The following is a 23,515-nucleotide window of genomic DNA, read 5'->3' on the forward strand; positions in this document are numbered from 1 at the left end:
ATTACAAATGATTTTACAACTGATAATTCTATTTCCCGTAATGAAGATTCATATTTTGACTACATCACATGAGCTATTCTATCAAATCCACATTTAACAATATTTCTTGTCTTGTGCTGTAAATCTCTTGTAAATATTTTTTCTACTGATTCATATAATTTCGTTTTCTCTAAAATTCGAAACTCAGACTTCCTGATATAAATCTATTAACGAACAAACAGTTAAACCATTGGACAAATGATTTCTCGAAAAATCTTATTAGAGAAACTATTCTTTTTTCTTTCCTATTTTTCTTTTATTTTTTTATTTATTTTTAAATATCTAGATATGCAAAAAATATCCCCTATTAGAGGTGTTCTTACAAAATGAGGTTTTATCAACATATTAAAAATTTATAAAAATGAATACAACATTTTGCTTTAGTAATTATGAAATTTTGATATTACTTTCGTTAAAAAATAGGCTTTCCAAATATACGATAGCAAATATTTCTAAAAATAAATATTTTGAAATATTGCACGATGAAATTCAACAATACATTGTCAAAGAAAGATCGGTAAATTATCAAAGAACCAATTGCTCCAACATGGGCTAAATATCTTCGGACCATCCTCAAACTTTGGTCATTTTCATTGCGTTATGTTAAACTCTAAACGCCCTGCCGTTTTCATGCATATAAAACAGCACGATTTCACGGTAGCACAGAGCTTTTTTGTCCCCTACCAAAACCTTGAAGTCCCCTCCTCCCTCCCTCCGTCACAAGCCGCCACACAAAGAAGCAGAGAATGTGGAAGCTGACGTCACGATTCCGGCCACATATCAATTCGAACCAATGGTTGATTCGACACTTCAGCAGTGGAGAGGCCACCGGTCTCTACGGCTTCGAACACCTTAAAACAGCCGATGGGTTTCAACGTTTCGTCGCTGATGCCATTGAAAGGTTTTATCTCTCTCTTCAATAGGGACAGTGTTGTTATGTTATTTTAGTTACCGAAGAAATCTTGTTTTCTTCTCAGGTCAGGGGAGTTAGTGAGCTACATATCAGGAATGCCTTCCTCTCCAGAGATTATTAAAGCCATGGATGAGATTTCAAACACTGTAGGTTTTATGTTTCTTATTACAATCTCTCTTTGCGTTCTTGTAGTGATTATTGCTGTCTTATGAAAATCTTTTGTAGGTTTGCTGTGTTGTTGACTCTGCTGAACTCTGTAGACAAACCCATCCTGACAGGTCTTTATTCTCTCTATCTCTCAGTACTTGGTTGGTTTAAGTTGTATTCATTTTTCCTTTAAACCGGGTTACTTTGCTCCCCATCTAATAGGGAATTTGTGGAGGCAGCTCACCAAGCAGCAATTGATATGAATGACTATCTACATGTGAGGTGACCAATGATTTTACTCATTTACCATTGTTCTTATTAAGACATGATTGAACTTAACCTTTTTCTAATCAGCTTTTGACCATTGTTCTTGTTAAGAAATGAGTATATGTAGCTGTCTGAAAAGATCTGCAATTTTGTTCTTGGGATTAGCTTAACCTTTTTTCTTTTGTATTGTTTGATTTTAACAGCAACTTAACACAAATCATACTTTGTATGCGGCGGTGAGAAAAGCAGAGCAAGAATCCAACTTGCTTACAGAAGAAGCAAGTAGGACAGCTCATCACCTCCGTATGGACTTTGAACGCGGTGGCATTCATCTAGACCCTGGTTCGTTATCTATATTTTTAACCCTTTTATTATGTATGTGCCTTTTTTTTTGTAATTTACATTCCTTTTTGCAGAGAAGCTAGATAAAGTGAATAACTTAACAACCAACATTTTTCAGCTGTGCAGCGAGTGAGTACCCCCATGAATGAATATAAACACAATTATTGAGTGATTCTTTGTGCTGTTAGTACTAACATCCTTTATGATTTAATATTCAGGTTCAGCCAAAACATTGCTAATTATCCAGGATATGTTGATATATTTCCAGTATCACGCATCCCTCGACACCTCCATCATCTTCTCACCCCTGCCTTCGGAGCGGGTCTAAAAGGGTCTAAAAAATCAGCTCATGACTGGAAACAGAGGGGATTCCATATACCTACTGATCAACGAACCCTTTCTTCCATTTTGCAATGGACACCAGACGAAGAGGTTGTCTCTCTTACATTTTACCTTTACTGATACACAAATGTCATTTTTTAAATTACTTTTTTTTTTTCAGGTTAGAAAAAAGGTGTATATTAAAGGGAACTCTGTTCCTCACACAAATCACAGTGTTCTTGAGAAGCTGATTGCTTCACGCCATGAGCTTGCTCAGGTTAGTGCTTATTTTAATCTGTGTGACTGTATTCCACTTACTGTAACTTTTTTCTTTCTTTCCTTTTTTTTGTGGTTGATGTCTCAGATGATGGGGTGTAATTCTTACGCTGACTTCATGGTAGAGACAAGCCTAGCAAAATCGCCAAAGGTTGTAACATCGTTCCTACAAGAACTGAGCGAGACAGTCAAACCAAAGGCGGACCAAGTAAGCTCTGGCATTTTTTGTATGATATATTCTCGTCATGTTAAAATTATAGTTTCTAAATAATATGTTCCAATCTCCTTGTAGGAGTTCATTGCAATTAGAGACTTTAAACGAGAGAAAAGTGGTGATAAATCAGCAGAACTAGAGCCATGGGATGAAACTTATTACACTTCAATGATGAAATCCTCTGTCAATGATCTAGACACTTCTGTAAGTTTGTTTCTCCTATTTGGTTTCTCTCTAATGTGTTGTCTTATCATTGCTCTGTTTTAAATTATTTACTTTTTACAGGTTGTGTCATCATATTTTCCTCTGCCTCAGTGTATTGAAGGACTAAAAGTGCTTGTTGAATCATTATTTGGTGCAACGTTTCATACCCTTCCTATGGCTCCAGGCGAATCCTGGCACCCAGATGTGATTAAAATGTCTCTTCATCACCCTGATGAGGTGGGCCCATCTTTTTTCCATAAGCATACCATCTTTTGGTGGCCTCAAATTCTCACAAATGTCGTCTCCTTTAGGGTGATCTAGGGTATCTTTACCTTGACTTGTACTCAAGAAAAGGCAAGTACCCTGGCTGTGCTAGCTTCGCAATCAAAGGAGGTCGCAAGATTTCTGATACAGAATATCAACTTCCTGTATGTATCTTGGATCACATTTCATTGTTAAACCATATTCTTCTTTACAACTCTGCGTTTGCTGATGATCTGATTCTCTATTGCAGGTTTTGGCTCTTGTTTGCAATTTTTCTCGACCTCGTGATTCATCAGCGGTGGTGAAGCTTAATCACTCTGAAGTCGAAGTTCTGTTCCACGAGTTCGGCCATGCTCTGCACTCTCTTCTCTCACGAACGGTGCTTGCTCAAAAACTTATTAGTCTGTCTTAATCCTTACTTAACTGATTGTGCTGTGTGTTCTGTGGATGTTGCAGGAGTACCAACACTTCTCCGGTACCCGGGTGGCTCTTGACTTAGCAGAAATGCCTTCAAATCTATTTGAGTGAGTTAACAACTCTCAACTATTCTATAGAACTGTTGTGTTGCAAAAACCTTCTAATGAATGTTCTCTTCCTCAGGTACTATGCATGGGACTATCGCCTCCTGAAGAGATTTGCTCGGCATTACTCAACCGGTGAGACAATACCCGAGAAGTTGGTGAGCTCTTTACAAGGTGCCAGGAACATGTTTGCTGCAACTGACATGCAACGCCAGGTCTTATTATTTGATTCAACCCTCAAATATATATATCAATATTCAAGAAATGGCTCAGAACAGAGTACCAGCATCCGTTTGTTTGTTTTTTGGTAGGTGTTTTATGCGTTGATAGACCAAAAGCTATTTGGGGAACAACCAGAGACATCAAGAAACTTGAGTAAACTCGTGGCTAAACTGAAACGAGAACACAGTAGCTGGAACCATGTCGAAGGAACACATTGGCATATACGATTCAGTCACCTACTCAACTATGGAGCAGGTCTCTCTCTCTCTAACATAAAATAAATGCATCATCCCAAGTGTTTTTTTCTATTTTTTCCTGTAACGTTGTTGGTGTGTCTATGTGCGGCAGGGTACTATAGCTACATTTACGCCAAGTGCTTCGCGTCGACCATATGGCAATCAGTATGCGAAGAGGATCCGCTTTCGTTGAGCACGGGAACGTTGCTGAGAGAGAAGTTCTTTAAACATGGAGGAGCTAAAGATCCAGGGGAGCTGCTCGAGGATCTTGCGGGGAAAGAGATCATCAGTGTTCATGGTGAATGCATAGTTCCTGCAACCACATGCCTATTAAATGAGCTGAAACTGTGAAACAAGAGATAAAATAGTGGAAAAGAGAAGTATGTTGTATTCACATGGCAATTATCCTCATTGTTAATGGTTATGTGAGAAACCATCGTCGTCACTTGTGAATTTTGAATTTTGAATTTTATATTTTCCATTTTTTTTAAAAAAATTGTGAACTTTTTATTTAGTTATTTTCTATTTAAATTTAATTTTATTTATTATTAATTTTTAATATATTTATTTAATTTTCTAAAATTTTTATTTTTTTTAATTTTTTTTGATTTTTTAAAAATTTTATTAAAAATTTTCGATTTTTATTTATTTTTTGGATTTTTATTTATTTATTTCGTTTATTTTATTAATTAAATAATTATTTTTGAAAAATTACCTGCTGAACTGGTCAATTTTTTTATTTAGAGATTTTTTATGATACAAATATCACTTTGAAGGTTAAAAGTGTTAGTGAAAAAACTTCAAGGTTTAAAGTGCTAGTAAGTGACACTTTAAGGGTTTTTTATGCGATTTTCCCTATATTTATTTACAATCTTTTTTTTTTTTTTGGCAACGATTTATTTATTTATTTACAATCCTATTAATGGGTCTCGACGTCTCGTACTCTATTATTTTATACAAGTTTTCTGCTTTCAAAAGTTTTATATATTTGGCAATAAAGTTTTTGGTTTGTGTTTTGATCCACAACCATAAAACACTTATAAAATCTACTTAAATTCAGAATATTATTAACCAAAACCTGATCTGAACATATAAAGATCAAAGATAATATAAGAGGCTAAACCCGAAAATCCTAAATCCGAGCATGTTTAATATCGACTAAACATAATAAACAAAGACAAAAAACAAGCGAAATTTGAACTGAACCTCAAACAGTCAAACCCATGTTAACACATTTAGGCAAACCTTAAATGACGTGTAGTGTTTCCTTGTGAAGCGAAAATGAAATGTAGTTTTTAAGAAACGGCGCGCACTGTGGGTTATTGTACGGTTTATACGACGCCGTTTAGGGTTAGGCTGTAGAAACAATATCCTCCTCAATTATCCGACCGCAAAACAAACCAACTGACAAGAAAATGGCGCTACAAATCCACTCTTCGTGTTCCTCCTTCTCCGCGAGACCCTATCATCTCCACCACCTCTCCACGAGCAGAAACCCTAGATTCGCAATCAAATGTCAGAACTCCCAAACCGAAACCGAGACGACGGAGGATCCGTCGCAACCCAGGAAACCGAGCTCCTCCGGGGTTGGATTCGGGTCGCCGGCTCCTCCGTCTTCTCCGGCCAAGAAAGGGAAAGGAAAGAAAGAGGTGATCAGGCGATCTCCCGTGGAGAAACCGGTGTTCATCAGCGAAGAAGGAGCGGCCAAGGTAGAGGAGCTGAGACGGAACGAGAATGCTTTTCTTCTTGCTTGGCTTGGCCTCGGTGGCGTCATCCTCGTCCAAGGCCTTCTTCTAGCTGCTTCAGGTACCCTATTTTCTTTAATCTTGGTTTGGTTTAATTGGTATAAAAATGTTTGGGCAAGAACAATAGAAGAGTGAAGTTTTGTCTGAATTTCGACAAGATTTATGTCCCTTGTCTCTTGAATTTCCAAAGTGTATAGACTTACAGTTTATAGCCGAGCTTTGTTCCTTCATTTGTTGTTTATTGTCTTATCCATCTGTTAGATGTGTTGTATTTTCCCTGTAAGTATAGTTTGTAATGTCAGAGAGATCGGTCTGAATAACACCATCTACTTGTGTTCCTGTTGCAGGCTTTCTTCCAGAAGAGTTGGATAAGTTGTTTGTGAAGTACGTGTATCCGGTGTTCACTCCTTCTGTTGGATTATTTGTGGCTGGAACTACTGCATATGGAGTTCTTAAGTACTTACAAAATGAGAAACTCAAGGATCAAAAGTGATACACACACACACACACCTTTGGATATTTTGAGCTAGCCTGTGATTGTGAGAGGTTGGTTGTTCAATGGTTTAGGGTAAGTGTGTTTGTGTGTTGATCTGATCTTTGTTCTTGTATATGCAAAGAGATGGTTATGTTAAATTAAAAAAATATGTTGGGAGATATATTCAGGTGCTATTATCATTTTATCCTAAACAAAAATCAGACTCAAACTATCTTGTGCCATAAAACTAGAAAAAGAAAACTCACGCCTAACCTACATCAACTGATATTATAAACTGTGTGGCAGTAGGCCAAATACCCTGGAACTGATCTCATCGCTATATACTCAAGTTGAAAACTGCTTAGTTCATAGTCTGTGAGCTTCTGCAGTCGGATTTTGCTATGATTCAAATATCCAGCATCAACAAATGCCTTTTCTTAAAATTAACATAAAGTCTTTATGAATTTTTGCAACCACATCGACCTAACACCCAAAGAATGATGTATTTCACATTCTGAGACTAATATGCAAACTTAAATTAGATATTTTAAAATACAACTACAAATTATATTAATATTTCAGTTGATTTTTTTTTTAAAAGGTAAACTTTGTGATAAATCTTAAAAAGGATAATTTAGTGTTAAATTTTGTGTTTACTATTTACAAAAAAAATTAATACAGATTTTTAAAATTCAAAAATTTATTTAATTAGATATTAATATAATTTATGACAGAGAGTGAGTATAATTGAAAAGTTATTGCCCAACAAAACCACATGGGCTCAAATCGTGCTCTGATATATGGGCTCAAAAAAATCTAAAAGGCCCATTAAGGAGTACGCCAAAGGAAAACCTAGTTTAGTTTCCGTGTCTCTTAGTTTATAAGCCAACACCATCTGTCTTCTACAAAGTTGTCGCCCAGTTTCTTCATCAACTCAGCGGCTCCTATCTTCTGTCTTCTCTGGTAAAACCTCCTTTTAAGGATCTAATACAGTCTTAACTCTCTGTAGGCTTGTTTGAATCGAACTGTTATGTGGAAATGGTTTCTGAAACGAATATTTTTTGTCTATAATTTGGTTTCGATTTGATATACAATAATTTTGTTTTGGTTTTGGATGTGTATGATGTTTAGCTTAAGGAACTTGAAAAGAAAAGTAGAAGATAGCTATGGCATACGCACCACCAATGAAGCAAGGAAAGGCAGGATTTGAGGAGACACAAGAGCAGATTCACAAGATCAGAATCACTCTCTCCTCCAAGAATGTCAAAAACCTTGAGAAGGGTTAGATTCCTTTTTTTTACTTTAGATTTTTTAAAGGGTTTATCTGCAATATGTATATATAGCAGTACTGGAACTGATTTTGGTCATTAGCAATACACTGAAACTTAAATCATTACTTATGGATGTGTTTGTGTTTTTTGATGGGGGTAGTGTGCACTGACTTGGTCCGTGGAGCAAAAGACAAGAGGTTGAGAGTCAAAGGACCAGTGAGGATGCCAACTAAAGTTCTCAAGATTACCACCAGGAAAGCTCCTTGTGGTGAAGGTCAGTGCAATCAAATCTCTCTTCTCTTTTTCAGTTGCATTGCTGTGTAAATGCTAGCTAGATTGTGGATGCTATTCAGAACTGTCTTCTCCCTGAGTTTGATATTTGGTTGCAGTTAGAAATGCAGTAGATTTTCACATGATTAGCAGTATTATACCTCTCTGTAACAATGGAAGAACCTATATTTATGTAATACTCTCTTGTGCTTTGTATTTGTAGGAACCAACACATGGGACAGATTTGAGCTCCGTGTGCACAAGCGTGTGATTGATCTGTTCAGCTCTCCTGATGTGGTGAAGCAGATCACTTCCATCACCATTGAGCCTGGTGTTGAGGTCGAGGTCACCATTGCTGATTCTTAGATTCATGCTTTTTTTTAATCTACAAAACTTGTCTTTGAATTCCAGCGACTTCTCAGCTTTTTGTTTGTTTCAGACTTTTGTTTTGTTCCTATATATGTTATCCTTTTGAGTTTATTTTTGTTGAACATCTTATTCTGTTTTGCTAAATCCTTGGGCCTTAATATTATTTAGACATTTGAATTATAACTGAGGATTCATTCTTAAAGGTTAGGGAAATGCAATTCATCATTAAAGCTAGTTATGTGCACATTTATACGGAACTGAAAAACCGAACCAAAACTTGTGTTTGGTTTGGGGGTTTGGATCTTGTGAAATATACTGTTAGATCCTACATTTTTTTTTTTGGTCAGAAAAATTGAAACCGAATTGGAATTAAACTTATCATATTAAGTTTATAATTTTTAAAAATTTCTCATTTTAATCATCAAAATTAGCAGAGATTGTGATTGCCTCAGACTATAGATAATTAGTGGTCCTCCTCAAATTTCTTCACTCAAGCTATGATTCACTACTACTACTTTTCAGGTAGAAAATGTAGTGAAAAATTAAATAGTTCGAGACACTGCCAAGAGTGTGTTCTTCTGAATGGTCGGTTTCAATCATATTTGGCGTGGTTACATGATCGTCTCCTCAAATTTCTTCACTCAAGCAATGCTTCATCGAACATTGCCTTTCGTTCATTTTATTAATCACAGACGTTCCCTAAAAAACCATCATATTATGTTGACTATACCGTTTTGGATAGACTAAAACTTAAATCTACTGTAAAATAAATTCAATACGTAAAATGAATTTCAAACTTGTATTAGATATTTTTTGAAATATAAAATTCAAATCATATTAACATTTCAATTTATTTTTTCATAAGTTCAAATTTGTGATAGACTTTGTAAAAGATCATTTGGTACGAAATTTTTAATTTTATGTTTAATCATTACAAAATATTTTGGTACAGAATTTTAAAGGTTTAGAAATTTCTCTTTATTAAATATCAAATATTATTTTGTGACAGAGACTGAATATATAAATTCAAACAATATAGTCCAACAAAAAAGCACAGGGCTAAATCTTGTTCTGAAATATCGGCTCGAGTAAAAAACTAAAAGGCCCATTAAGGATTAGCAAAAGAAAAACCTAGTTCAGTTTTGTGTCTCTCTGTTTATAAGCTTACAACAAAGTTTGTCGCCCAGTTTCTTCATCAACTTAGCGGCTCCCATCTTCCGTCTTCTCTGGTAAAACCTCCTTTTAAGGATTTATACAGTCTTTAACTCTCTCTGTAGGCTCGTTTGAATCGAACTGCTGTCTAGAAATGATTTTTGAAACTTAGTATTTCCTCTTATATTTTATGGTTTCGAATTGATTTTAAGAAGCTTGTTTTGTTTTGGATGTATGATGTTTAGCTTAAGGAACTAGAAAGAAAAAAGTTGAAGAAAAGCTATGGCGTACGCACCACCGATGAAGCAAGGAAAGGCAGGATTTGAGGAGACACAAGAGCAGATTCACAAGATCAGAATCACTCTCTCCTCTAAGAACGTCAAGAACCTTGAGAAGGGTGAGATTCGTTGTAATAGCGTAATAGAACTTGATGTTGGTCATTAGTATTAGCATTACACTGAAACTTTAATCATTACTGATGGATGTGTTTGTGTTTTTGATGGGGGGTAGTGTGCACTGACTTGGTCCGCGGAGCTAAAGACAAGAGATTGAGAGTCAAAGGACCAGTGAGGATGCCAACTAAGGTTCTCAAGATCACCACCAGAAAAGCTCCTTGTGGTGAAGGTCAGTAATCGAATCTCCCTTCTCTGTTCTCATAATTAGTGTGTTGTGTATATGTGATTCAGAACCGACTTTACTCTTATTTTGTCATTTAGTTGCAAAAAAACTGCAGTAGTTTGTGTGGACGTTTTCTGTAGTATCATGCTTTGCTAGAAAAGCCTAACATGTTTTGTTTTTATGGATATGTAGGAACAAACACATGGGACAGATTTGAGCTCCGTGTGCACAAGCGTGTGATCGATCTCTTCAGCTCTCCTGATGTGGTGAAGCAGATCACTTCCATCACCATCGAGCCTGGTGTTGAGGTCGAGGTCACCATCGCTGATTCTTAGATGCTTGCAATTTAATTTACAAAACTTTTGTCTTTGAATTCCAGCTACTTCTCGCTTTCCTTTTTTGTTGCAAGGTTCAGACTTCTTGTTCTCTTCCTTATATATGTTATCCTTTGGAGTTTTACTTTTTGTTGAACATGCGACTTCTGGTTCTGTTTTGCTAAAGCTTTTGGGCCTTAATATTACAATCCTAAGAAACCAAACATGAAAAATTGATCGAAGTCTCATATGGATGCTTTTACATCATAATAGTGTTGTCCGAAAAAAAAAATCACGTATTGAAGTTGATAATCGTCACAAAAACACAAAGTAATTGGTCAAAAGTTTTTTATTTTTAATTGCCGACTAGTCAAAAGGATTGATTAATCCTTCCCACTGGGATTTTGATTAATCAGACATCGAAATATCTTCAATAATGGTGACGTGGACACTGTTACAGCTAATAAATCGGTCAGTGATCGTATCCGTCCATTACTTCTAAACCGCTTGATCGAACAGCCCCAAAACAACGTTGATTCCTCCGTAACAAGAACGGACACGATATAATAATAATAATATTTGACAAAGAAAAAGAAAAAAGCGAATCGTATAATAAAATAATAAACACGAGAATCGGTCTAAAAGGTTGAAACTTCTTCTGGATCAATCAAGGGATGGGGAATACGAATTGCATACTGGGAGGTTGCATCGATCAAGCGAGCGTGGGTGTGGTAGAACGCTGGGGACGATTCGAGCACATAGCCGAGCCTGGATGCCACTTCTTCAACCCTCTCGCCGGTCAGTGGCTCGCCGGTGTCCTCTCCACGAGGATCAACTCTCTCGAGGTCAAAATCGAGACCAAAACCAAGGTAAGGTTTCAATTTCCGTGTTCCTCCTTCCCGCTGCGATGCGATGATCACAAGCAAGAGAGAGATCTTGGAAGTTTTTATAAATGTTTTTGTTTTGGTTTTGGTAGGATAATGTGTTTGTGCAGCTGATATGCTCGATTCAGTACCGTGTGGTGAAAGCTAACGCTGATGATGCTTTTTACGAGCTTCAGAACCCTAGAGAGCAGATCCAAGCTTACGTTTTTGATGGTGTTACTTATCTTCCTTTTTGTCTTTTTGAATTATTGAATTATTGATTTTAATTCTATGTTTTGTTTTCCATATATATCATTAACAGTGGTTAGAGCTTTGGTTCCAATGATGACGCTAGACGCTCTTTTTGAACAAAAGGGAGAAGTCGCCAAGTCTGTTCTTGAAGAACTCGAGAAGGTTTGTTATAATATTATATAATCCCTTCATTATCTCATTATATTGTTTGTTTGGTTTTGGATTGCATAGAGAAAAGTAGTAGCATGCTTTCAAGTGTGAGGTTTTGTTAATGTTCATGAATCATAGATTGTGATTTTTCTCTCTTCAGGTGATGGGTGCTTATGGATACAGCATTGAACACATTCTCATGGTTGACATTATTCCTGATCCTTCTGTTCGCAAGGCCATGAATGAAATCAATGCAGGTTTAAGCTTTATATTCCTTTTATTGCGGCGAATTAGTTTCTCAGACTTTTCATGGCTATCTATAACTATGCATAGAATGTTGAGATTTATGGGACACTTGGTATGTCCTTGTGAAGAGTTTTGTCTTGATTTGGTAGCTGTTTTCATCACCTCATGGGAAAAGTTTTGTACTTTTAATGATGGGGCTCCGTTTCTCATTAGTGTCTCAAACCCCAATTTATTTGAAAAAAATGCAGCACAAAGGCTCCAGCTCGCGAGTGTTTACAAAGGAGAAGCAGAGAAGATTCTCCAAGTGAAGAGAGCGGAAGCAGAGGCGGAAGCCAAGTACCTGGGCGGTGTGGGTGTCGCTAGACAGAGGCAAGCGATCACAGACGGACTGAGGGAGAACATAATGAACTTCTCTAGCAAAGTAGAAGGCACTTCGTCCAAAGATATCATGGACTTGATCATGATCACGCAGTACTTTGACACCATGAGAGACCTCGGAAGCTCATCTAAGAACACAACCGTGTTTCTTCCTCACGGTCCGGGGCACGTGAGGGATATCAGCGACCAGATTCGTAACGGTTTGATGGAGGCGTCCAGTGCTCGTGTCGGCGACGAGGTTTAAAGTGAGATTCACTTGGGGTTGTGAATCTATTTATATTCGTGGGTTTTGCTTTCTTTGATTATGGTTTAAATTACAGTTTAGCACTTGGGTATGTGTGAATTTATTTGGATGTTGCTTCCTTTTATGTTTATGGTTTTAATTTATTAATGATATAAATAATAACCCAAAGTACTTTGAACTCTTATTGTAATTAATATATTCTGATTTTGTTAAAAACGGTGATGCATAAAGAGAGCTTATAGTGATCTTAAATAAATTTTGAGGATCACAAGAAAAAGAAGGACAAAACATGTGTGAAAACAATTGGTTGAAACATTTAAGTAGTGAGAGGTTTTTACAACGAACATTCTTTTGCATGTTTTACCATATGTCTAATAATGGAGATTATAACAGCAACCACCATGGAAGGGATGCAACGGTTGTTGAAGATTGAATTAAATAATGATCCATGAGAAGTTGGATCGAGTTTAAGAAGATATACAGCAAAGGCAATCACAAAATTGGCATTACCTGTTTTTTTTTTGTAGAGTAAAACCAAATGAAACAAATGGGTTATTTTAGTACAATTCGTGGTGATCACTCATTGTCATTGATAGAAACCCGAAGGGGACATGACGGTCAAGTCCACGTCTGTTCCCCCTTTCTTTGTGTTTGCGGGGATATGACGTGGTCTTGCCGTGATTTATGAATGTTGTGGAAGCATCGTGGTCTAGTGGTCAAGGTTTAAAGGTTTCTATACCCAAATCTGGGATTCGAATCCCAGGCGACGCAATTTCTACACCAAGAAGTTTGGGTTTCAATTCCCAGAGAAGGCAAATTATGCAGAATATTGGAAACAAGTCTTACAAGGGATTTTCAGCATGGCGCAATAAATACCGTCAAGAATGGATCTCATAGGACGGCTCAGGGTGATGCAGTCAGACATGAATTCTCATAAAGCAGGTAGAATGATCAGCTGTAATATCGTCTATGTAATGTTTCTCGTTGTTTCTAATAGCATAATAAACCCGACAAAAAAAAAAACCCGAAGGGGACTACCACGTAAAGGAATCTGATCCACACAATCGTGCTTTTAAATAATATAAGAAACCCTCTGTCTCACAGGAAAGGTTTGGGAGCTCAGATTTCATTATTGAAAAATGTTGCATTGGTTACTTGAATTAACAAAGACCCATGTGTCTTAAAAGACTTAGATGTTATAGTTGCATATACTATTGTACAACTTAGCTGGCAAGGAGTTTCTTCTTTGGTAATAGTTCACTTGTTTAAATTTAATAATTTATGCATCTAAAGTTTGAACTACTTTATTCACCAGTCGTTGTCAACTACTACTTGTCTAAGAAGTATCGTCTTCTATTTAAAGAGTCTCTCAAAGCTATCTCTTTCGCACAAACAACAACTTTTCTTCTTCTTTCTCTCTCCTCTCTCCACTCTCTCTCTCTCATTGCGAAGATGATAGATTCTACCTTGGAGTTCGTCAACAAAACCACTTCCAATTCTTTATTCATGTTTCTCTTCTGCAACGTGATCATCATCTTAATCCTCATGGGAAACTCTAAACCGGGTTCAGAAGACAAGCTCGGTTCGAAGGAACCCATGCTGGTATCTGAATCGGTTCTCTCTTCCAAGTCCATGTTGTTATCTGAGTCGAGGACCCTCAACTCAAAGGCCGATTTTAAGAAACCCGTGCTGATACCTGAATCGGTTCTGTCCTCCAAACCCGTGCTAGTGTCTGAATCGGTTCTCTCTTCCAAACCCGGTTTGGAGAAACCAGAGTTAATATCTGATTCTACTCTCCCGTTAAATCCCGGTTTACAAGAACCGGGAACGATATCAAAGTCGGTTCGCTCCTCCAAACCTGTGGGTTCTGATCAATCGTTGACTTCTAAATCCGGTTTGAATGTAATATCTTCGGGGTTGAAACTCGGTTCAGACTGTTTAGAGAAGGATGACGAGAGAGGGAGAATGAGAAAGAAAGAGAGCTTGGAAGTAGAGAATGAGAGCCTGGAAGTGGAGTGTGTGCTTAGAAGACGAGCTGAAGAATTTATCCGTAAAGTTAATACTCAATGGAAATTAGAGAATACTTGTCTCCGATACTAATCAGAGTTTTGTTTGTAATTATCGAAATGCTCTTTTTCAAAAACAAAATGTTTTTATGGAAATACTTTTTTAAAAACAACTAAATTTAGATATGTGTTTCAACCGCACAGATTTTTTTTTGAATTGTATACAAAATTTGTGAATTAATGTTTTGAAATTGTTATAAATTATTACGTTATAAAATCATATGATGTCGAAGAAGATAAAATTTTAATTATATAATTCATGAATTAGTGTTGACAAAAAAAAATCATGGATTGAGTTTATTTATGATTTTGTATATACATGTTTTTATATAACTCTTTTTAGACATGAAATTTACCAAATCCGAAAAAAATCAAACGGAAATATACCATGTGGTTTGTATCCAGGTCAGGGTAGTGTCCATTTTCAATTTTTTGGGACTCTCATGTTTCTTTTCGATTCAAGATTATATCCGAAACATGTCGGATAATATTTTGTGTATATTAGATACATTTGAGTATTTTACATATGTTTTTGGTATTACAAATACTTTTTAAGTTCTGAGTTCAGTTTTTCGATTTCAGTTTAGAGTTTCGAGTAAAATTTCAATTTTAAAAAATAATTTCGGATATTCGTAAAATTGGTTTTCGATCTCTCGGATCAGAACGAATCAGTTCATTTTGGATATTTCAATATTTTCGAGTTGTTTGGGTTTTGGGATACTTTCATGTTTCAATATTTTTTTGGGTTTTAGGTATTTCGAGTATTTTTGGTCCAAAATAATAAAATTAATTTGGATCCATTACATAATCAAATATTACAAAATTTTTATAAATATTTGAATTATGGATTTGAATCAATTCGGTTCCGAAAAGAACCAACCCAAACTTAAACCACAAATTTTCAAATATCTAGGTATATTCAAATATTGAAATCCAAAATGAAACGATTCGTATCTGAGCCAAAATTTTGATGCTTATGCTTACTCTCTTATATTATATTTGGTGTGTATTTTATGAAAATTATATTTGTTGAGTTGATAGACTTAAGATCTAGTTGACATAATTTGTCTAATTTAATAATATCTTAAACACAATTTTTTTATAAATACTTTTTATAAAAAAAACATTTTTAGGATAGGAAGAGGACGACTATAAATCCACTGTCTCAAATAACTTGTCAAATGTTTACATAATGAGGAAGATTGGTCATCTCGAGTATCCGAACTGGACAAATACGATAATAGCCCGATTAGTTTCTTTGACGCATTTCTTAGAAGCTGCGGCAACGATGAGCGACTACAAGGAACAAACGATGGTAAATAACAGTCGTTGGTAACTGACGCCGATGCTCTTTCATCCATTTTAATGGACGCGGTAAAAAACATCTTCAATCGATCTGTTTGCTAACGTGGCCTTTGATATTTTTGATCGCACGTTATTGTTGCCGCGTTAACGAACATGGCTAATATACCATTTTTTGTAAAAGAAAAGAGGGTTGGAAGAAAATACAATATACTTAAAAATATAATTCTTCATTTTTTTTTTATGTTTTCCGTTCTTTAAATTTTTTTGGGGGAACTGCCCATATTAAAAGAGCCTGTTTACGCGAGATAAAGTTTTTTTTTCCGTGTAAAACTATGAAGATACAAATTGACTAGCTCATAAAGCTTGCCTAGCTAAACCAAATTAGCAATAATATATGTTGTCTGATGTAAGAAAAATCAAATTAACTAAATTTATGTATCGAAACTAGATCACATCATATCACGTTTTAATTTATAAGTGTTTACATAATTATCTTGCTATAAAGCTAAAGTTACAAAATAAACAAGCAAAATGACGCTGATGCCAACACACAGAATCAAGTCAGAAAGCATATCATATATTTCCTGATCCGATTCAAAAAAAATTTGTGTGAATAAAGTGCAGCAGCCATAGTGTTCTCCGTTAAAATAAAATCAGATTAGGATTAAGCTCTTACACAGCTAACAAAAAAAATTTGGACGAGAGAAATAAAAAATACATTATCCATGAGTCGCATAAATTTGGACAGGTAGTTTAGTTTGGTTGGTGGAAACTGCATTTTATATTTAAGGTTTGTTCGATAGAGAGGAGAAAAAGCATCTTTCTAGTTCATCAAATCCATAAGTCAATAGAAAAATAAAGTTAACAGATGAATCAATCCGAAAAAATAAGATATGATTTCCTGACCAGATTGATTTACACAGATCACATTAAAACGCTTGCCAACTAGAGATAGTATCAAACTTTACAATTGTTTACTTGAAAATTGATACTTCTGTTGATTAATCCGTGTCATCATTGTCTCTAAACTATACATATTTGAGCTAAATCATCTTTGGGTACTTAAAAAGCAACCTACAAAATATAGTCATTCACTTGTTTAACAAAACAAATATGAGTGCACCTCATATTTTAGCAAAACTGAACCAAACTGAGATGGTAGTTGTTGATTATGGTTCGGTTACTTAAGGCTAAGCGATCAACTACATGTCAAAATCATTTCAGTTATTAGTTCGGTTCGGCTGAACTAATCGCCTATCCACTGTTTACATTAATGGGATCTTTGGTTGCTCGTTCACCATATTATAAATTCAATGAGAAAAAACATGTTTATAAATCAGGTAGTTATAATATAATGCAGGTATGATTCTCTGAAGACGAACCAATAAAAGTCACTTGATTTGTCAAAATGAAAAGTCATTAACGAGCAAACTGAATGAGAGACGGAGAGAGAGCAGACATAAGTACGAGCAAACTGAATGAGAGACAGAGAGAGAGCAGACATAAGTTTCGCAATTCTACAACAACAACCACTTGGGGTAGAAACCAAGTCAAAAGAACCCTAAAGATATTACAGATCCTCTCTCTAATAAACCCTAACTCTTTAGTGAGAGACATCTCTGTTTAATAAAATACAACTAAAATCTGAAGAGAATGAAAAACCCATTAAGACTGTAAAGAATCCCAAAGAACAAAACGCAGCAGGAGCTCAAGATCAAGAACCATCGAATGTTGTTCGGATTCACTCTCTCAAATCTCAAATAATCATCAGCTTGGAACCTCGTTGTCGGATTCAGTGTGGCCTCCAAATTCCCCATCGTCTTCACCTTCTAAGTTCTCATCATCTTCTTCGTCGTCATCCTCTCCTGGGAGAGAAGAGAAGAGATCCCTGATATGGTCAGCAGCAGTGTTGTTTCTGTAGTAACCTTGGACCGCGTTAGTAGTGCTCGGCTCATGCTGAAAGGACATAGGTGGTGGTGCGGACACTGGTGGTGGCTGGACAACAACAGGCTTGTTTGGGACGCCGTTGTATCTAGCCTTTGGATCTTCAGCTGAGCCACCACCGAATGAGATGTTGGAACCTTGCGTTGTTATGGGGATCCCGAGTCTTTCTCTTCTTTGCTTCTTTATCTGCTGCTGCTGCGATTCCTCCTTCTGACCCCCGGCAACAAAAGTCCCTACCATTACCTGAAAAAACAGATAAAAATGCTTCAAAACAAGAAGGCTCTAACTGGTAACCAAAAGAATGATTAGGAATGGCTAATTACTCTTTATTCCTTACACTTGACACCATTTATAAGGAATGAGAATAACCAATTCCTTTTCGTTCCTTAAATCCGACACCATTTATAGGGAATATTTTTTTTCTGTATTCCTTCTCATTCCTTTTAATTTAAGGAATCAAAGAAGAAATATGTTCCTTATGAAATCCGAGAAGGAACAGTAGGAAACAATATTCCTATTATTTTTTTCCTTTTTATTCTTTTCCTCGTTGTTCCTCTGATTCCTTACTGGTCACCAGTTAGAGCCGAAGAAAAAAAAAAACCTCGAGTCACCATTAGAAGGATCAATAGTTACCTGAACAGGACCAGCGGCAATAAAGAGACCAGCGAGACCACCACCAAAGACACGACCATCAGGTCCTGCAAGAGACACACTCATCCCTCCAGCTCTGCTTCGGGTTCCTCCACTCTCGCTTGGTATAAACGAACCCGTCAAAGAAAGAATCTCAAAATGACCCTGACCGAACACAAAATTGTTATTATTTAGAAAAGATTTAAATGAATCTAAGAGAGAGAGAGAGAGAGAGAGAGAGAGAGAGATCTTTAACCTCATAAGTGAGAGTGCCACCAGAAGTGGTAGATTGGCGAAGTGTAACATTTGAAATGGGACCGTTTGCGGAAAGAACGCAGATGGCAAGAGAGCCTTCTTGCTGAGAGAATGTCATTATCTTCATTGTCACATCCTAGTAATCAACCATTGTGCCCAAAAAAAAAGAGAGTTACAAATCATAGTGAATCATCATCATAATACTTAATAAACATTCAGTAAAAAAGTACATTACCTCGCCAGCATTTACTGTGAGCACATGAGGAGTAAAACTTGCACTAGTAACAACTTCTCCAGTTCCCACAACTGCAATTAGTAAACAAACAAACAAACAAATGACACATTGCTACTTACAAATTCATTACGCATCTTAATCACACAATACGGCATAAAGATCCGTTAAAACGCAGCGTATTGATTGTAAAATGTACAAAGATTCATCCATGTAATAATAATTGAATAGAATAGAAATGAGATGTGTAGACATTACCAGTAGGAGAACTGTTGTCGAATTCGAACATCCGAGGATGCTTGGCCCAATTGTTGTTGTTGTAGGGCTGCTGCTCTACACGTCCGCCGCGACCTCGTCCTCCTCTTCCTCTTCCACGCCCTCTTCCTCGTTGCCCAGTTGCCAACGGAACGGAGGAGGAGATTGGCATCGGAGAAAGAGTCACGGCGAGTGAGCCGTCGGGGTTATACTTTCTCGGTCTCCCTCTCTTCTTCTTCGCCAGCTCAGAAGAGGAATTCTCCACCGGCATTGTTAAGCTGAAAGGAGGAGCAGCAGCAGCAGCATTCTCAGTAGCTTTAACCGCCACGGCGGAGACGGAGGCAGATGCGGCGGTGGTGTTGGGTAGTAGCCCCACCGGAAAAAAGTTAGGGTTTTCGGACCGTGGTGGGTCCATTTGGTAGACACCAGTACTAGGAGGATGAGGAGGAGGAGCTACGTGTTGTTTCAGACCAAAACTGGTTAAGATGTTGTTGCTGGTTCCTTCTCTCTCCTCCATCGAAAGATCCGACAGTTAAAAAGGAGAAGTAAAGACAGTTGAATGAATCTTGCTGACCACGACAGGTTTCAAGCTTCTGAGACAAAAAGACTTTATAAAGTACAGAACAATAGAGAAAAAAAAAGAAGAGATCTAGAGAACGTAAGATTCAGAAGATCAAAGCAAAAAAAGAAAAAGAGAGACAAAGATGCAGTTGAAATTAAGTAAAACTTAGTGAAGATGAAAGATCAGAGCTTCCATGGCCGAACCTTAATTTCACTTGTATTTCTCCTAAACCATTCTTAATTAACCTGCACAAAGAGAAAAAAAAAGGAAAAGTTTTGTCTCTTTTTTTTCTTCTATGGATTGGGTTAAGTTTATGGGGAAATTTCTTTTACAGATGTGAGAAATTAGGGTTTTGAGAAAGAAAATGGGAAAGATAAATAATAAAAATAAATAAATAAGAGGAGCGGATATTTTATTACATTATTACATTTTGATATTTTAAATTAAAATAGGGAAAAATGGGAGAGAGACCAGAAAAGAGAAAAGTGTAATTCAAAAAAAAAATTGTAATAATGGGATTAATTAGAAAATTTTCGAAAAAAGTTACACGCCACTCTTTAACAGTCTTGGAATTTGGGATACAGCTAAAGCTAAATTAATTTAATAAAATGCGTAGGGGACAATTTTTTAATTATATACAGTTGGATTTGGTTTTTGAGATCTAACTCTATACTAAAAGGAGAATAACAAAGCCTATGAGTGTGTCCACGTTGGATAGAAAAATTAGCCAGTAATATTGCAGTTTACGTCCATGTCATCATCGATTTTATTTGGGTTTAGTGTGGGCTTCAGTTTCTGATGTGTTTTAACATTGCCATTTTCAGCCCCTATCTTCTTCCCGTTTTGAGATCCGTTTGAGTGTGGTTCATCTTCGGGCGAGTCGTTTTTTATTCTCGATCTCTTCGATTCCTCAACCGATCTAAACGGACGAAACGACTCATCTTCACCTAAAGCGTTCTCCATCCTCCTATATGTATATAGAGGTCCTGTCTCCTAGATTTTCTCCTCGGAAGAACTGCTCAGTCAGTTGTTACTGGCCTTATCCTTATCCGTTTCTGGGAAGATCTCAATGTCACTCATAAACTCTTTTTTTCTTTCTCTCAGCCACAGTATCACCGGAGATTACGCCGGAACGGCGAATGCGGCGTCGATTGGCGCATAGTTCAATCCAATATTCCAGAGTCGGGTCATTGGAATCATCACTCCCTCTCGACTCATGAGCAAGCACACATGCAAATCATAGGCAAACCCATGATAAGGTTCCTCCTTTAGCTTATTCTTTCCATCAATTCCGTCTCTACTGAATACATATAAATATTTCTATGGCGCTTTCGTTTATTTCTATAATGCCAAGTTTGTAATTCACGTTTCAAAATAATCACTAATGCCAAGTTTGTAATTCACGTTTCAAAATAATCACTTTTTAAAATTATTTCTTGAACAGAGAATCTGGAAGATAAGGTTAGTAATATTGTTCAGCTCTGTACTCTTTTTGGTTCTATACATAAGAAAGCTGGGTGCTTTGTGGATCAAAAATCTTTTTTTTTTCCTATCAAGATGATTGATTTGCTGTTGTTTTAAAATTTTATTGGTTATCATTCAGATAAGAAGATTAACTGGAAGATGGACATGAGGCGTAAGAGCAACACCAGCGTAGAAGATCTGAATAAAGTTTCCATGGCCACCACTTCTGTCATTTATGACTCAGCAAACTTCTCCACCTTATTTGTGACTTTTTACCTATCTTTACTTTTTGCCTCCTTGGAGGTCGTTTCATCATAGTGGCTGCTCATTTGAACGCTACGGTTGACCTCTGCGGCAATAGACACTGCGAGTAGTTCCCAGTAGCAAGAACTGAAGAAAGTTGCGGAGTATTCAGTGAAATATCTTTTGGGCGTAGGCTGCTGTCACAGACTAACAGGTTTGAATTTTCTGATCTTGCATATCATTTCCTTCCGTGAAGAAGATGACATCTACCAAAGATATCAAATTTCTTGACATTAGAACTTGAGAAATTTTTATGTTCTGACTACACAACAAACATGGAATCATTCTTTCATATTTGTTCAAAATTTGATTGTTATAGTATTACTTACATGTTTAATTTTGTCCCTTTTTCTTTACCAGGAGCATTTAGATCACATAAGATTCAATGCTACATATGGAAGCTTAGGAACGTTTCCGTGAGAAGATCAAGGTAATGATGTCACCTGCATAGCTGCTAAAACTAACTTTTGTCTGCTTTCTAACCAAAAAGAGTATTAGTCCTATTATATATGTTGTTGTTTGATTTTAATGCCCAGATACAGTGGTCCTTGCAATTACAGATTGAAAACATGGCGGTACCTAGAAATGGTGTTTGAGAGTACAACAAAAGTTACAAGAGAGACCCGGACCTCTTCCTCAATGACATCACCAAAGCAATGCAATGGCACATTTGCGACATCCAAATTTGGTTTCAAGACACAAAATTTTGAACCAAACCGTATCTGCTGTTGGTGTCCATGAAACTCCATTCAACTTTTTTTTTTCAATTCGAGTACAATTAAGGAAATGTTTTATTCTGGAAATGAACCTATGTATTTTAGATGTGTGTAGAAGCGATATTGAGCACAAAAGTTAAAATGTGTTAAAGTTTCAATTAGACAAACTTTTGTCTAAACAGTGAAGAGACGACTACAAAAAGAATACAAAAATAACAAAGCACCACATACCCAGGGAAGTTTAGTAGATTGACATTCAAGGTTGATTTCGTTTGGCTATTTGGTGGAAAATAATTTAGGTAGTTTGTTTCTCAGAGATACAAAAATTCCAATTGTGTTATAAGAAAAGTATCTTCTCCTTGCTTCGAAGTTCGAAGGTTCTGTAACACAACTGAAGTAGCGAAGATGATAGCCAACTGAACAGAAACTTTATATTTATTATGAATATTAGAATAAGTCATTGTTTTATTTTAAACATTATGACACGTATATTTAAAATTATAAATAATATTAGCTTCATATATCATACTAGGTAATTTTGACAGTGGGTGTAAATATTTATAAAGTAAGCACACTACAACAATTCATTAATAATATTTTTACTTAGTTATAAATTCTTTTGTAATATTTGACTGTGCGTGTAAATATGATTTACTTCAAACAATATTATTTTATTTTAATTGGTCATGTCGATATAAAGTATCTGGATAGTGTATATATATATCAGATTGTATATACTTTTCTGAATTCACTCATAACATTATTATTTTAATTTTTATTAGTTTTTAATGTGTTTAGTTTGTTGTCTTAGATTCATAAATTTTATTCTAGATAAATATATGATTTGATAAATATTGTATTCAGATTTTTTAAAAATAAAATATTGATCAATTTGAAGTTTAAAAGCTCATGCACACATATTTAAATTTTCAAAGTAGTTTAATCATAACAGTTAGTTAAAATTATAGTTTCATTTATTAATATATCTTGAGTTTCTGTAATTTATATGTATAATAACAAATACAATTATTACAAGTAACAATATTTTGTTTGTTTTAGTTAAATTTTGATTTTAGTATAAGAATTTAGAATTGTTCGGTTATAAGTTTCAAGATATATTAACTTACATATAGTTTCTGTAAACTGAATTAAAATATTTCTAATTTTAATTAGCTAAAAACGGATCTACTTTTATTCATTGCATTTGGTTAGGTTCTTTATCTAAGATAAGTAACTATACTTTCATAAATTTTTGTGAAGTTTTTTACGTTTACATATATTCTGATATAATTATAAGAAAAATGTACATCAACTTTTCTTTTTGAAAATTTATATGAAAAGTAAGTAAGTATGTTCAATAATTAATTATATAATTAGATACAAATCAAAGAATTTATTTATATTTTATAAAAATAAACATTTTAATAGACGCATATAAGATAATGAGTTAATATATTATATTTATATTTT

General features: G+C 35.7%; 7 protein-coding genes and 1 long non-coding RNA gene across 10 annotated transcripts; 7 read left to right on the forward strand and 1 right to left on the reverse strand.

Moving 5' to 3' along the window:
* The first annotated feature begins 710 nt into the window (after positions 1-710).
* On the forward strand, positions 711-4,502 carry LOC108844096 (mitochondrial intermediate peptidase, mitochondrial). The gene is made up of 17 exons (XM_018617302.2): positions 711-940; positions 1,017-1,098; positions 1,178-1,230; positions 1,322-1,376; positions 1,570-1,708; positions 1,783-1,837; positions 1,927-2,140; positions 2,211-2,306; positions 2,394-2,513; positions 2,598-2,723; positions 2,805-2,960; positions 3,035-3,151; positions 3,238-3,366; positions 3,444-3,511; positions 3,588-3,723; positions 3,820-3,985; positions 4,079-4,502. The coding sequence occupies exons 1-17, from the start codon at positions 786-788 to the stop codon at positions 4,315-4,317; spliced, it is 2,106 nt and encodes a 701-aa protein (XP_018472804.1). The 5' UTR covers positions 711-785; the 3' UTR covers positions 4,318-4,502.
* An 823-nt stretch (positions 4,503-5,325) lies between these two features.
* LOC108845869 (protein LPA2) lies at positions 5,326-6,415 on the forward strand. The gene is made up of 2 exons (XM_018619063.2): positions 5,326-5,772; positions 6,059-6,415. The coding sequence occupies exons 1-2, from the start codon at positions 5,382-5,384 to the stop codon at positions 6,202-6,204; spliced, it is 537 nt and encodes a 178-aa protein (XP_018474565.1). The 5' UTR covers positions 5,326-5,381; the 3' UTR covers positions 6,205-6,415.
* A 613-nt stretch (positions 6,416-7,028) lies between these two features.
* LOC108843890 (40S ribosomal protein S20-1) lies at positions 7,029-8,207 on the forward strand. The gene is made up of 4 exons (XM_018617040.2): positions 7,029-7,149; positions 7,318-7,467; positions 7,618-7,731; positions 7,951-8,207. The coding sequence occupies exons 2-4, from the start codon at positions 7,353-7,355 to the stop codon at positions 8,091-8,093; spliced, it is 372 nt and encodes a 123-aa protein (XP_018472542.1). The 5' UTR covers positions 7,029-7,149; positions 7,318-7,352; the 3' UTR covers positions 8,094-8,207.
* A 960-nt stretch (positions 8,208-9,167) lies between these two features.
* On the forward strand, positions 9,168-10,381 carry LOC108843891 (40S ribosomal protein S20-1). Its single transcript, XM_018617042.2, has 4 exons — positions 9,168-9,325; positions 9,494-9,645; positions 9,759-9,872; positions 10,059-10,381. Exons 2-4 carry the CDS (start codon positions 9,531-9,533, stop codon positions 10,199-10,201), a joined length of 372 nt encoding a protein of 123 aa, XP_018472544.1. The 5' UTR covers positions 9,168-9,325; positions 9,494-9,530; the 3' UTR covers positions 10,202-10,381.
* A 392-nt stretch (positions 10,382-10,773) lies between these two features.
* Positions 10,774-12,529, forward strand: LOC108844004 (hypersensitive-induced response protein 4). The gene is made up of 5 exons (XM_018617188.2): positions 10,774-11,049; positions 11,157-11,277; positions 11,366-11,457; positions 11,606-11,702; positions 11,940-12,529. The coding sequence occupies exons 1-5, from the start codon at positions 10,855-10,857 to the stop codon at positions 12,311-12,313; spliced, it is 879 nt and encodes a 292-aa protein (XP_018472690.1). The 5' UTR covers positions 10,774-10,854; the 3' UTR covers positions 12,314-12,529.
* A 1,162-nt stretch (positions 12,530-13,691) lies between these two features.
* On the forward strand, positions 13,692-14,599 carry LOC130510183 (uncharacterized). Its single transcript, XM_057006580.1, has one exon. It carries the CDS (start codon positions 13,766-13,768, stop codon positions 14,411-14,413), a length of 648 nt encoding a protein of 215 aa, XP_056862560.1. The 5' UTR covers positions 13,692-13,765; the 3' UTR covers positions 14,414-14,599.
* A 2,547-nt stretch (positions 14,600-17,146) lies between these two features.
* On the reverse strand, positions 17,147-19,925 carry LOC108843976 (AT-hook motif nuclear-localized protein 4). Of its 3 annotated transcripts, none has more exons than XM_018617152.2 (6): positions 19,766-19,925; positions 19,004-19,593; positions 18,749-18,819; positions 18,515-18,649; positions 18,262-18,423; positions 17,147-17,871 (listed from the first exon to the last, which is right to left on the reverse strand). In XM_018617152.2, the coding sequence occupies exons 2-6, from the start codon at positions 19,515-19,517 to the stop codon at positions 17,452-17,454; spliced, it is 1,302 nt and encodes a 433-aa protein (XP_018472654.1). In that variant the 5' UTR covers positions 19,518-19,593; positions 19,766-19,925; the 3' UTR covers positions 17,147-17,451. The 3 variants fall into 3 exon arrangements, with proteins under 3 accessions (XP_018472654.1, XP_018472657.1, XP_018472656.1); XM_018617155.2 differs by having other exon boundaries at positions 19,004-19,590; positions 19,766-19,916; XM_018617154.2 differs by lacking the exon at positions 19,766-19,925 and having other exon boundaries at positions 19,004-19,759.
* A 1,437-nt stretch (positions 19,926-21,362) lies between these two features.
* LOC130509765 (uncharacterized) lies at positions 21,363-22,003 on the forward strand. The gene is made up of 3 exons (XR_008943728.1): positions 21,363-21,483; positions 21,690-21,759; positions 21,866-22,003. It is a non-coding gene; the product is annotated as an uncharacterized LOC130509765 (long non-coding RNA).
* Positions 22,004-23,515: the final 1,512 nt, after the last annotated feature.

Source organism: Raphanus sativus, chromosome 3, assembly GCF_000801105.2.
Source record: "Raphanus sativus cultivar WK10039 chromosome 3, ASM80110v3, whole genome shotgun sequence".
NCBI lineage: Eukaryota > Viridiplantae > Streptophyta > Magnoliopsida > Brassicales > Brassicaceae > Raphanus > Raphanus sativus.

Bases quoted from the DNA above. Each gene is read 5' to 3' on its own strand.
- LOC108843976 (XM_018617152.2), bottom strand. From the start codon at position 19,517: ATGGAGGAGAGAGAAGGAACCAGCAACAACATCTTAACCAGTTTTGGT. The intron at 18,820-19,003 runs GTAATGTCTACA...TACTAATTGCAG, and splicing joins CGACAACAGTTCTCCTACTG to TTGTGGGAACTGGAGAAGTT. The intron at 18,424-18,514 runs GTTAAAGATCTC...GTGTTCGGTCAG, and splicing joins GTGGCACTCTCACTTATGAG to GGTCATTTTGAGATTCTTTC.
- LOC108843891 (XM_018617042.2), top strand. From the start codon at position 9,531: ATGGCGTACGCACCACCGATGAAGCAAGGAAAGGCAGGATTTGAGGAG. The intron at 9,646-9,758 runs GTGAGATTCGTT...GATGGGGGGTAG, and splicing joins CGTCAAGAACCTTGAGAAGG to TGTGCACTGACTTGGTCCGC. The intron at 9,873-10,058 runs GTCAGTAATCGA...ATGGATATGTAG, and splicing joins AAAAGCTCCTTGTGGTGAAG to GAACAAACACATGGGACAGA.
- LOC108844004 (XM_018617188.2), top strand. From the start codon at position 10,855: ATGGGGAATACGAATTGCATACTGGGAGGTTGCATCGATCAAGCGAGC. The intron at 11,278-11,365 runs GTGTTACTTATC...TATCATTAACAG, and splicing joins CCAAGCTTACGTTTTTGATG to TGGTTAGAGCTTTGGTTCCA. The intron at 11,703-11,939 runs GTTTAAGCTTTA...AAAAAAATGCAG, and splicing joins CATGAATGAAATCAATGCAG to CACAAAGGCTCCAGCTCGCG.
- LOC108845869 (XM_018619063.2), top strand. From the start codon at position 5,382: ATGGCGCTACAAATCCACTCTTCGTGTTCCTCCTTCTCCGCGAGACCC. The intron at 5,773-6,058 runs GTACCCTATTTT...TTCCTGTTGCAG, and splicing joins CCTTCTTCTAGCTGCTTCAG to GCTTTCTTCCAGAAGAGTTG.
- LOC108844096 (XM_018617302.2), top strand. From the start codon at position 786: ATGTGGAAGCTGACGTCACGATTCCGGCCACATATCAATTCGAACCAA. The intron at 1,377-1,569 runs GTGAGGTGACCA...TGATTTTAACAG, and splicing joins ATATGAATGACTATCTACAT to CAACTTAACACAAATCATAC. The intron at 2,724-2,804 runs GTAAGTTTGTTT...TACTTTTTACAG, and splicing joins TCAATGATCTAGACACTTCT to GTTGTGTCATCATATTTTCC.
- LOC108843890 (XM_018617040.2), top strand. From the start codon at position 7,353: ATGGCATACGCACCACCAATGAAGCAAGGAAAGGCAGGATTTGAGGAG. The intron at 7,468-7,617 runs GTTAGATTCCTT...TGATGGGGGTAG, and splicing joins TGTCAAAAACCTTGAGAAGG to TGTGCACTGACTTGGTCCGT. The intron at 7,732-7,950 runs GTCAGTGCAATC...TTGTATTTGTAG, and splicing joins GAAAGCTCCTTGTGGTGAAG to GAACCAACACATGGGACAGA.
- LOC130510183 (XM_057006580.1), top strand. From the start codon at position 13,766: ATGATAGATTCTACCTTGGAGTTCGTCAACAAAACCACTTCCAATTCT.